The 13,202-nt window shown below is 45.3% G+C and overlaps 1 protein-coding gene across 1 annotated transcript; it reads left to right on the top strand.

The window, feature by feature from the left end:
* Window positions 1–3,625: 3,625 nt before the first annotated feature.
* On the top strand, window positions 3,626–10,782 carry LOC306936323 (serine protease 33-like; the record flags this gene model as incomplete). Its single annotated transcript, XM_079519812.1, has 6 exons — window positions 3,626–3,693; window positions 5,938–6,008; window positions 9,596–9,767; window positions 9,875–10,146; window positions 10,320–10,465; window positions 10,558–10,782. The coding sequence occupies 6 exons, from the start codon at window positions 3,626–3,628 to the stop codon at window positions 10,780–10,782; spliced, it is 954 nt and encodes a 317-aa protein (XP_079375938.1).
* Window positions 10,783–13,202: the final 2,420 nt, after the last annotated feature.

Genomic DNA, 13,202 nt, shown 5'->3' on the forward strand with positions numbered 1-13,202 from the left:
GCAACTTGAAGGGGGGAGGACCAGAATGAAGCCATTTTATTGTCCCGATGAGGCCGACGGACCCTGACCCAGTCGGAGGCGGCGATGAGCGGCTCCTTGGCCCGTTTTGACTGATCGTAGCGGCGCTTCATCTGAGCCTGCTGACGGGAGACAGAGGCTCTAACCACAGGGGAAGGGGGCGGGGAAATGGGCGTAGTGGAACGGAGCCTGTCAAGGGGCAAAGCGAGCTCCCGGCCCAGCATGAGGGAGGCCGGGGAGACGCCTGTGGTCGAGTGCTTGGTGGCTCTATAGTGCAGCAGAGTATGACGGAGGGCCTGGGAAAACGAGCACCCTTGATGTGTGTGTGCCCTGATGCCGTTTTTCAGAGACTGGTTGAAACGTTCAACACCACCGTTGGCCTGGGGGTGGTAGTACGCAGTGCGCACGTGTCGGATACCCTTGCTCTGGAGGTAGTTAGTGAACTCTGCGGACACCATCTGGGGGCCGTTATCCGTTGTGACGGTCCGGGGAAGGCCCCAGCGGGAGAAGAGAGAGTCCAGGAAGTCGGTGAGGACCCGAGAGGTCACAGAACCGGTAGGGGCAACTTCCGGCCATTTTGAGTGCAGGTCGTAGACAACCATCAGGAAGCGCTGATGGTGTGGGACCCCGTGGATCTCACCACAGACGTCCAGCTGCAGGTGATCCCAGGGCTGAGAAGGCCAGGCGAGAGGCTGCAGGGGAGGGGGCGGCTGGTGGCCTGTCTTGCCACTAACGAGGCAGGCAGCGCAGTCCTTGACCAAGGCCTCGATGTCCCGGTCTATCCCTGGCCACCACACCAGGTCCCTGCAACGCTGTTTCAGCTTCACGATGCCCAGGTGGCCCTCGTGCGCCATGGACAAGACGCGTGCACGCAGGGCACCAGGAATCACTGTGCACAGCCCACGTGCCACACAGGTGTCATTCCAACAGGAGAGCTCCTGACGCACACGGGAGAACGCAGCAAGCTCCCCCGGGACCACATGAGGCCAGCCATCGTGAATGTAGGTGCGGAGGGCAGAAAGGATGGGGTCCTGTTCAGAAGCGTCCTTGAGCTCCTGCAGAGAGACAGTGGCCTGAAGAGGCGCATGCAACATGTTAATAATGTCCCGTTCAATACAGTCAGTGTCGACGTGCAGGGTTGGGGCCGGGGCGGGGACAGATCGGGACAGCAGGTCAGCCACAACATTGTCTCTGCCCGGGGTGAATTTCAGATCGAAATTGTACTGACGGAGGCGGTCATACCAGCGGTGTAGTCTGAGTGGTCTGTGGCCTGTCCCAGACGTGGACAGCAGCGCCGTAAGAGCCTGGTGGTCAGTTCTGAGAGTGAAAGAGCGGCCATAGAGATAGAGATGCCACCTCTCACAGGCCCAGATGCAGGCCAAGGCCTCTCGCTCGCCCACGGAGTACCGCTGTTCAGTCGGGTTGAGGGCCCGGGAGGCGAAGGCGATGGGTTTCTCGACCCCCTTCTGGATCTGCGACAGCACAGCTCCTATAGCTATAGACGATGCGTCACAGGTCACGAGGGTGGAGCTGGCTATGTCAAAGTGGGCCAACACTGGGAAAGAGGTAAGCTGCGTCTTGAGGGCACGCACAGCATCACTGCACTCCCGAGACCACACCCAAGGCTCGTCCTTGCGCAGCAGCCGACACAAAGGGGCTGTGGTGTCAGAGTACTGTGGGAGAAACCTCAAATAGTAGCCGGTCATGCCCAAGAATGAGGCAACCTGGGAAGCTGAGCTGGGGTCTGGGATGGCCTGAATTGCGTCCAGGTTGGAATGAAGTGGAGTTATGCCACCTGCAGACAGCCGGAACCCTACAAATTCAATTTCAGGAACAGAGAGGACACACTTGTCAGTATTGAGAGTCAGGGTGTGCTTGGCCAGGGCAGCAAACACCATGTTGAGTCGCTCGTCATGAACGTTAGCCGTGGCCCCGTGCACCACCACATCATCGAGATAAATGGCCACGCCCGGTATACCAGCCAGCACAGAGACCATGACTTTCTGGAAGCAGCTAGGGGCGGAGCAGAGTCCGAACGGCATCCGAGTGTAGCGGAACACCCCGGCATGTGTGACAAAGGCTGTGAGGTTTCTGCTGCTGGGGTGAAGAGGCACCTGCAGGTACCCCTGTCTGAGGTCGAGCTTAGTGAACACTGTAGAGCCGTAGAACTGAGCCGTGAGCTCCTCTGACGTGGGGAGGGGGTACTGGTCTGGGACCACTGCCTTATTAACTGCACGCAGGTCCACGCAGACACGCAGGCCCCCCGACTTCTTTTTGGCCACCACCAGGTTCGAAACCCAGGGCGAAGCATCCACTGGTTCAATGACACCAGCTTCCAGTAGCTGCTGTAGCTCAGCTGAGACCCCGTCACGTAGGGCCAGCGGGATGCGGCGCAGTGGCTGGATGACAGACTTAACTGAGGGGTCGATGAGGGGTTGGTGGGCGAAAGCAGTGAGGCAGCCCAGACCATGAAACAGAGACGGCCACTTCTGCTGCCATGACGTGGTGACAGTCATAATGGCCGACCCCCCTGTGTCCAGGACAGAGAACCCCAGAGCGGTGAACAGGTCTAAACCCATCAGGTTAGCCCCCCGGCGGGCCACCTGGAAGACACAACCGGGCACAGTCTTAGTCCCGTAGCGGACAGTCACCTGGAGAGACCCCAAAAGGTCGATGCCGGACCCCCCATAACCATACAGGGCAGTAGAGGGCGCAGACAGGGGCAGTGAACTGAAAAAGTTATTGTAGGTATCCAAGTTCAGGAGAGACCAGCCCGCACCAGTATCCACCAGCAGACGGCAGCACACATCATTGAGGTAAACTGAACATGACTTGAATGGCACTGCACCCGAGGTCACATTGTGGATAACAGTGGGACCAGACTGGGAGTCCGGGGCAGAGCGACAGACAGCAGCGAAATGATTTAGCTTACCGCAGTTACGGCATGACTGGCCACGGGCAGGGCAGTCCTGGGCTCTCGAAGCATGTGTCCGAGACCCACAGTTACCACAGGGCTGTTGTTGTGGTTGTGGGCGGGGCCGAGGTTGCTGACGTCGTCCCAGTTGCATCACAGCTGTGGAGTCAGGGTCCGTTGCATCGCTGTGTGGCGGCGGCGGGAGCAGAGAGTGATCGGACGTCCGGCTAGATGTGGCCACTTGTTGTGTAGTTAACATAGCTGCACACGCAGTTGCACTCTCAACGTTAAAGGCAATAGCAACGGCATCGGACAGCGACAGTTCATCCTTTTCCATTAACAGTCTCTCACGCACTTTCACGTTGCTTGTGTGTTCAATTAGTTGATCACGGATCATTTCATCCTGCAGCGCGCCGAACTTGCATGAGCTAGCCAGCCCCCGCAGGTTAGCCACATACTGGTGGACAGACTCACCGGGCAGCTGGCGTCGTTGTCTAAACAAAAAGCGGCGGAGAAGAGCGCTTTGCGGGGCCGCAAAATGTCCTTGTAGAAGCACTACGGCTGCGTCATAGTCCGTATCGGGCTCAGTTTCCAGCGTCCCGAGCACCCGTTGACCCTCCGTTCCCAGACAGTGTTGCAACAACGCCTTCTTGCGCGCCGCGCCGACACCGGTTAGCCCCATAGCTACTAGCCATGTTTCAAAGGACTGTTTCCAGCGAGTCCAGGGCACTGGAGACTCGCCCGGCAATTCCAGGAAGGGGGTAGGTGGTGGGAGAGAAAAAGCAGCCATCCTCGTCGCCAATATTGTGTTTGTCAATCAGTGGACCATGACACAGGTTTAACACAACTCTTCTTTACTTTCAAACTTAGAATAGAACAGCGCAGCAAGCAGCAACATCACAACATGTTGTGTATATCAAGACTGAAGTACTAGATCCCAGATAATCCCCCCAATCATCACACAGGCAACACAGGAGTATGCAACGAGCGCAGCACAATCAAACAGCTGTCAGTTCACAAACAGCTGTAGTGAGACATAACAGTGTGGGTGCGCACGCCGATTTTTGGAGGTGGTCTTTTTGTGGAGTCCTTCCCTTGTGCCATTTCATGTCATTGGACAGTAAAATAAGCAATATGTTCTCATTAGTCTGAAACTAAAACTGACTGACTGGCAGATTAAAAGATAATTCATTATGATAGTGGAATTTATCATTACTTGTCAAATGTTCGTCTTGAAGGGCCAATGGCACTTATTGGCCCCCCACACAAGCCCTTATAAAAATAAATAAATAAAACCCCTGACCCTTTGGTTTGGTTTGGGATTTAAGGTAAATTAAAATTACTTTTAAAACATTTTTAAAACAAAATTGGCAAATATTACGGAAGAAAGAGGCAAACATTGTCAAAATAGCGGATCTACAAGCTCACTGTGAGGCATTATGAGCTTGTAGTTTGCCTATTTTCACAATATGTATCTGTGGAGCTGAGTCAAACTAAATGTAATGCCTATAATTCCAAGTGCTTGTCAGGGTATTGGGTCCCCAGCTCAAATATGATTACTTAGGTATAATTTGTTTTTTATAATCTCTTATTTAATCTGCATTTACAGACTTGCTGGCTGTAAATTCAGAAAGACAGACATTGAAGTTGTGGCTTCAGCTCTAATCCTTCCCATTTGAGAGAATTGGACCTCAGTGAAAACGACCTGCAGGACTCAGGACTCTGTGCTTCACTGAAGAGCCCACACTGTAGACTGGAAGTTCTAAAGTAAGATACATTTACCACATTTATTTTGATCACTTCTGTTTTATTATGTACTGTATTAAGTGAATATAATATGAATGCTGTGGTGCTGATGTATTAAAAAGCTTGATATCATGGTAACCCAGCAGCCAACGGGTAACTGTTAATTACCAGGTATTTACTGTGTAAATTAACAGGTAAAACCTTGCAAGTTACCGTGTAAGAAAGGTGGAACTGTACTGTGAAAGGAAGCGTGGTTTGTTTCCATAATATTACCCTGTACTTTCACTGTAACAAACCACGCTTCTTTTCACAGTACAATTCCACCTTTCTTACACGGTAACTTGCTTGGTTTTACCTGTTAATTTTCACAGTAAATACCTGGTAATTAACAGTTATTGCCAGTTCAAAATTCAAAGTTCAAAGTTCAAAATACACCCTGATGGGTAATGGGGAGGATTATAATCTACAATTGCCAGGTAGGTACATGGTAATATCATGGCAATAGAGCACGCTTCCTTTTACAGTACAGTTCCTCCTTCCTTACTGGTTACCTATCAGGTAATTACATGGTAGTTGTCAGGAAATGACCTAGTAACAACTGGTAATTTCCTGGTAGGCTACTACCCACGTGTTTCATGGGTAGTACCCATGTAAACACAGTGAATACAGTTACCATGTTATTACCTGGTAGTTGTCAGGAAAATACGTGGTAATGACCTAGTACCTACTGGGTAACTTGCCTGGTAGCAGAGTAAATACCTGGTAGTTGTTGAAAATACTTGGTATACCTATAGTACCTACATACCTATAGTACCTGCAACCAGGGTATCGTGCCTGGTTGCAGAGTAAATACTTATAAATACCGGGTAGTTAGCTGGTAATTACATACTAAAAACGTATAAATACCTGGTAATTGTCAGGAACATACTTGGTAATTACCTGGCAACCAGTGTGTCATTTACCATGGTAAGTTCCATATAATTACCAGGAGATTATACAGTAAATAGTTATACATACTGGGTAATACTTGGTAATTATTGAGTAATTACTGAGTAATGTATCTGGAAGTTACCATGTAATTTACCAGGTAATTAATGGGTAAATACTTATAACTACTACCTGGTTGTTACCAGGTAATACCAGGTACTTACCTATTATTACCACGTAATTACCGGGTAGTTACCTGGTAATTACCGTACCGTAAAATGAAGGGTTACCGTAATTGCTCTAATCTTTTTTGTTTGTTTTGTGATCTCCAGGATGTGGACCATGATGACAGTGTCCGGAGTTCTGCTAGTCCTGTTCGTGCAGACAGTTACTGCCAACCCAGGTAAACTCTCCTCAGATATTAGCATTCATTTTAGATGGACTTTTACAGTTGCTCAGCCACTTGGCACAGCTTATTTGATTCAATTAATTAAAGACTGTCCTCCCTCAATTTGTATTTATTCATATATTCATATGAGATTGATAACATGCAAATTTTTCATTGCCAGTCAGTCCATCAGTCACCCCTCATGACACGCTCCAGTGTCCATGTATGGAGCTGACCTGTTGTAAAATTCCAAGACTCTTGGAAACTCTACATCTGACCTCACGGACACCAGATTAATAGTTAAACTCCTGCTTCTTAACTGTGCCGTATTAAGAAGCTCTGTTGTTTCAGCGCAACCTTGAGGTGGCTTCTCGCACTCAGGGCGTCTTACTGGTGTATTTTGTGAATCAGCATACATGGTGTACAGTCCAAGTTTTATTCCATATCTGTATTACGAGGACAGTTCTGCATGTAGGTTTCTTTTGAAGATTCATTTTATTTAATTTATTTCATAATTCATAATTGTCATTATGTTTTTCTTCTCATTCACCATATGTTCCAGTGAGGCTGGTCGACGGCCCAAACTCCTGTTCTGGCAGAGTAGAGATCTTCCATGGTGGCAGTTGGGGGACGGTGTGTGATGATAGTTGGCATCTGAATGATGCCCAGGTAGTGTGTAGACAGTTAGGCTGTGGAACGCCTCTGTCAGCACCAGGATTTGCACACTTCGGACAGGGTGGTGGGAGCATCTTGTTGGATGATGTCAGCTGTTCAGGCAGTGAAACAAGTCTCTCTCAGTGCAGCCATTCAGGGCTTGGAAGCCACAACTGTGGTCACCATGAAGATGCTGCTGTAGTTTGTGAAGGTAAATATATAATATAACTATGAACATTGTACATGAAACATTATGTTTAGGTGAGCATCTTACCAAAGCAACTTTTTGTTTCAAATGAAACACAATGTGCAATATTCCATAAACAAAAAAACAGGGGTATTCCCTCTCAATTTGTATTTTATGAAACCTTATTAATACATAAATAAATAGGTAAACTGCCTCTAACTTTCCAGATATGATGCTTAACATTCACATTAGATGTCCTTTTACAGTTGTACAGCCAGTTAGTATGGCTGACATATACACAGCATATTTGATTTAATGAATTAAAGACTGTCCTCTCTCTCAATTTGTATTTATTCATATATTCATGTAAGATTGATACCATTCTAATTCATTGTGCATTTTGTGATTCAGCATATATGATGTACAGTCCAAGTTTTATTTCATATCTGTACTACGAGGACAGTTCTGCATGTGCTAGGTTTCTTTTGAAGATTTATTTCATGCTACTAATTGTCATGTTTTTGTGTTTTATTTCACTCATTCAGCTGATTTTTCAGTGAGGCTGGTCGACGGCACAAACTCCTGTTCTGGCAGAGTAGAGATCTACCATGGTGACAGTTGGGGGACGGTGTGTGATGATAGTTGGCATCTGAATGATGCCCAGGTAGTGTGTAGACAGTTAGGCTGTGGAACGGCTCTGTCAGCACCAGGGTTTGCACACTTCGGACAGGGTGGTGGGAGCATCTTGTTGGATGATGTCAGCTGTTCAGGCAGTGAAACAAGTCTCTCTCAGTGCAGCCATGCAGGGTTTGGAAGCCACAACTGTGGTCACCATGAAGATGCTGGTGTTGTTTGTGAAGGTAAATATATAATATATCTATGAACACTGTACATGTAGCATTATGAACGGAATCACTAAAGCTGAATTTACATATGTTTTAAGGATTTGTTTTAAAGCAATTTATAGTAATATAATTTGAATATAAATTGAATCGATCGATCGATGCTGGTGTTGTTTGCGAAGGTAAATATATAATATAACTATAGATAAAGTGCCCCTCGGAGCACAGGTCTCCACCAGGGCAGGTCAGGTTGTGGCCTCCTGGTGGCGCTATAATAGGCCAACGTGAAAAGGGTGCCATTGTATATATTGATTGATTCAAACCAATTAATAATATTTATTCTGTTAAATGCAACATCTATGGTATTCCATAAACAAAACAACTGAAGAAGCTCCTCTAACTAAAGCCTGGGTACCGAGTCGGTACCCAGGCTTTCTTTTCACGGTTGCACCGTCGATATTTACCCCTGTGACTGTTGTCCCAGGTTCCTGAAAGTGGCATCGTACCTATTCCCTTTTCCGGTTTCATTTTCTCATAGCTTTAATTTATTGGCTCTATTTATTGGTATGTGTGTATATCTGTGTCCTTTGTTCTGCAACGTGTCTGAGCTGAGCTGTCTGTTTGTTTTTGTTTTGTCTGTCATAAAAATGTAAAAATCACTGAAAATATTATTAAAATATGTTTTAATAACATAAAATATGTATTAAAATACAGCTATAAGTGAGTGAGAAAAACCCACTTATAGCTGAAGCTGTTTGCACACAACACTTAGACGTATAATGACTAAACCCAATGACTGGTACAGACACTTTATGTAGTACAGCAGTAAACATAAACCTTTTTCATTTCAAGGATATGCATTAGGCCATACAATATCTTATTTATTTATCTCTGCTACCCCAACCTTAATCTCTCAAGAACAGAACTGTAAAATCCGAGTGTACAAATTAACCCGATGAACAAAACCAATCGATGTGCTGTACATTTTTTTAATTGAATAGCTTGTTGTTTCATTCCTTTTTCAGGGGCTCAATCACAAAACTCACAAGATGGTAAGTAAAGTTTTCTTTTCTTTTTTCTTGTACCTGGCTAAAGAGCAATTTTATATCCCTGCTAAGGCTGCTCATTTCTTCTAACCCAGCCCATTGACGCATATTGTGGTTGAATTACAGACTCATTTACTGTATGCACAGCCATAGAGTAAGACAGAGTTAGGACATTGAGGGGGCAGAAAACCGCCTGGTCACGTGATTCATGTACTCGTGCGAGCCCTATAGACTTCAATGCATTCCGTAAACTTCCGGTTGTCCCCATTCAATAGAAGTCTATGTAGAAGAGCCTGGCCCCATGAAGTGAACGGAGTTGTCGTAACTCTGTCTTACTCTATGGCTCTGACTGTATGTAAAACCTCACTGCACTCCCTTGCAGATTGATGCATTATTTGTTTTGGTTAGTTTTTTTGACAAATGGCGGAAAGAACGGCGGAAAAGTGCAGAAAAACGCATCAGTCTGCTAGGACCTTAAGTCCTAGAACAGAACACACATTTATGTGTTTTTATTTAAGGATCAGCAGACTGTCTTCAGTGACACACCTTGTACCTTTACTTACTGTACATGCTGAACATTTGCTCCATATACAGCCTAAGCTATTTTTCTATTCATTCAGTGGTACAAATTCACTACAAGGCATTGTAGTTTGGCTATTTTCAGCAAAGATATTCGTTGTAGAATAACTTGAGAATCGAATCTAGTAGAATCCTGTCGGAAGTGGTTAAGCGTCAGAATCAGCTTCATGTGAAATTCATTTTTGTGCATCATGTAAATCCATCATGTAATTTTTCCAAGAAAACAAAGAAAGGGAATAAGAGGTACGACAAAGCATTGTAACCCAGATCAATTGACGGTTGTGTCTCTCTCAGTGTGCGGCCAACCTCGTCTGAACACCAGGATAGTTGGAGGTGAGGATGCTCCTGCAGGGAGCTGGCCGTGGCAGGCCAGTCTACATTCATTTAGTACTTTTCCAAGTCACTTCTGTGGAGGATCTCTTATTAACAATGAATGGGTGATGTCAGCTGCTCACTGCTTCCAAAGGTGGGGTGTTATTATCAGCAAGAGTCTCTGAGACCATTTCATTAATACTTGCAAAAGGAAAGTGAATATTGTGCTAATTATGGATTGCCTTTTTTCTTTATTCCTAGTAACACCGTACCATCTGGTCTCACTGTTTATCTGGGTCGGCAGAGTCAAGAACTATCCAATCCTAACGAGGTCTCTCGGTCGGTTAGCCAGATCATCCGCCACCCCGACTACAACAGTATTCCTAATAATAATGACATCGCTCTCCTGAAACTTTCATCGCCGGTGACTTTTACCAGCTATATCCGACCAGTCTGCCTGGCAGCATCGGGGAGCACCTTCTACAGTGGCATCGACAGCTGGATCACCGGCTGGGGCAGAATTGGATCTGGACGTGAGTACAGTACAGTAAAGGTCCATTTTAATGGTAGCATTTCAAACCAGGTGAATTACAGTAAAACAACAAAGAAACCACCGTACAGAAATGAACTCAGTGACTGTGATGAAAGAAAAGAAATACGTTTGATATGATAATTTGCTCATGAAACTAACTTTGTGTCTCCCTAGTTGCCCTTCCTTCCCCGAAAAACCTCCAGGAAGTGGAGGTTCCAGTGGTGGGGAACAGACAGTGTAATTGTGACTATGGAGTGGGTGCCATCACTGACAATATGATGTGTGCTGGCTTCACTGATGGAGGGAGCGATTCGTGTCAGGTGATCATTTGAATGGTTGTGTTCATTGTGAGCATTTCTTCCCGGAAAATATCTCATTGTTTTAATACAGCATGTGTTTCCCTACACGACAGGGAGATGCAGGAGGCCCAATGGTGAGCAAAGAAGGTTCTCGCTGGGTTCAGTCTGGAATAGTGAGCTTCGGTCGGGGTTGTGCCCTGCCTAATTTCCCTGGAGTCTACGCCAGAGTGTCCCAGTACCAAGATTGGATCAACGGTCACATCAGCAGCGACCAGCCAGGATTTGTCACCTTCACGTCCTCTGGGACTAACAGTGACCTGAGCGTCACCTGTGAATGATGGCCTGTCACCACTACCAGTTGCAACAGCTACACCAACAACTAGTATGTGTTTCTGATTCAAATCTGCTGCCAAGCTAATCAAACAAATGAAAAAATTAAGCGGAACTGGAAATGGGTATGCCAACTTCGGGAAACTGGGACTACAGAGTTAGAGCTGAAATGTCTACAGCTCACAGTTTTAGAGGCAGTCCCTGCTTGGCCAGGGGAGCTTTAGTGAGCTTTGTCTCCTAACCAACACCAATATTGAAATGTCACAATGGAAGTGTAGGAAGACCACCAGCTTTAAGTATATTTATCTCACTGGGAATATTAACCATTTCCTTTTGTATTCTTTTTTGTCACCCGGATCTTCAGGGGGAAATGTGGCAGACTGAAACAGAGGGGGTTCTTCAATGATGCAAGGAGACCCAAATATATTACTAAGATTTTAGATTTCTGTGATTTCTATGATTCATTGAATACTTCTTTTTAAATCATGTTTTGTCAACATTTATTCAAATGTTCTTCAGATTCCTATGATTTTACCTATAATATCTTTTCTATATAATCAACAATCTAATCCCAATCAATCAATAAAATACTTGAGCATTCATTTATGCCTATTTGTGTTTCCTCTTAAGTGATGACAGTGTATATAAATACAATATGTGACCAGATTTGATTGAGAGCCTGCCATTGTGCAACCTCCAGCTTTTCACCAGAGGAGAAAAACTGAATTTATTTATTTTGTTCCTAAATGAGTTAGCACAGGCAGCCTCTTTACGATGATAAAGCCGACAAAAACAGAGCTCTGGAAGCTACTAAACAAACAACTAGGCTGCGGTCAGAAACTAAAAACTAGGTTTACAAACATAAACATGCCAGGAGGGTTTTCATTGAATATGTCAGTTACATAGTCAGGCCGTTCGAGGCAGCACCCTTGAGGTGTTTCTGTTGCCAGGAATATGGGCATGTGGCTGCAGTGTGCAGAAGAGTTTGGAAATGTGGAAGGTGTGGAAAAGAAAACTGTTTTGGGAAATGTGAAGAGGAGCAAGTGCCAGTTAAATGCGTGCACTGTAATGGAAGCCATTATGCAGGAGCTGCAGAGTGCCCACAAATAAAGAAGCAAGTCAAGGTGAATAGGATCAGGAAAGAAAAGAATATGACATATGCGGAAGCTGTGAAGAGTCTGGAAGGGAATGACAAGGACATGGTGCAAAAGGAATCCGAGGGAAAAAGGATCGGAGCTGGCCAAGTCTGTTTTGATATTAAGAGGTTTCTGGCATTCATCACAATGGTGATAAACTGTGCAGTGGAAATAGAAAGGAAATCTGAGAGAATAAAGATGGTGCTGGAGGCAGCTAGGCGATTCTTAGACATTGGTGAGATTACTGGGGAAGATCTGGATGACATCCTACAAGAGGAATTTGCGCCAGACCAGACAGTGATGTCTGAGCCATAAATGGACAATGGTGTGAAAGGGATATATTGGGGTGGGGCACTATTTATGTATATTGCATTGATGCTGAAACTCAGCAGTTAATGTAGTGGAATCTAAGTTCATAGGACACTATAATATAGCATGTAAGGAGTAAGGTGCATGGAGTCGAACTTTACACTCCGGTAGTAGGTGGCGGTATACACCTAAAAGAGATTGGTTGTAACCCGCCAATAAAACCCAAAGAAGAAGAAGAAGAGCTCATTGGCATTGTGACTCAGTCAGTCATACTGAGAACACATTGTCCAAGGGAGCTGTGAAGCTAAACATTTGTAAAAAGCATACACTAGGGTCTCTACATGTGTGGAGCGCCCTGAGTGGTTATCTTGCCTGTCTCGCTGTTTGATGTTACAAGTAATTATACTTACATTGATTTAAGTGGTAAGGTATAATTTACAGGAGTATGGGAGCTTGCTTTTTGTAACAGTCATTCTTTTGTTAGGCAGTAGTTAGAGTAGAGAGTTTATATAGTCTAATCATTTGTAATCCTTCTTTTCCTTTTGTTGGTTAGGTTTAGATAGAGGGTTCATTTGGTATTTAGAGTAGGTGTAGTTTCTCTGGGTTGCCCCATACAGCCGTTTTTTCGCTATTATATAATTTAAATAACATTTAACTTGTAACTCGACTCGGTTCGAGTAGAGGGCTCAGCCCCTATATTTGATTTGGTTGGAAACCCATCAAACTATCGTTATTAGTCTGTACAGGTTGTCTAGATAAGAAGGATATATTCTCATATTATATATTTATACGCATACATTCTGTCTATTGTATATGAACATTATTGAAGCACTGTGAATAAACATCAGTTCACTTGCCAGCCTTGTTGCATCCTTGAATAACCCCTAGACATATAAGGGAATGTAACACCTTTAGAGTCAGTCAAACAGCATCTTTGTCTTTGTCTTACAATGACACCAGGGTCTCATTTACTAGCAGCATGT

This window comes from Electrona antarctica (assembly GCF_951216825.1).
Source record: "Electrona antarctica genome assembly, chromosome: 14".
NCBI classification, from domain to species: Eukaryota; Metazoa; Chordata; class Actinopteri; order Myctophiformes; family Myctophidae; genus Electrona; species Electrona antarctica.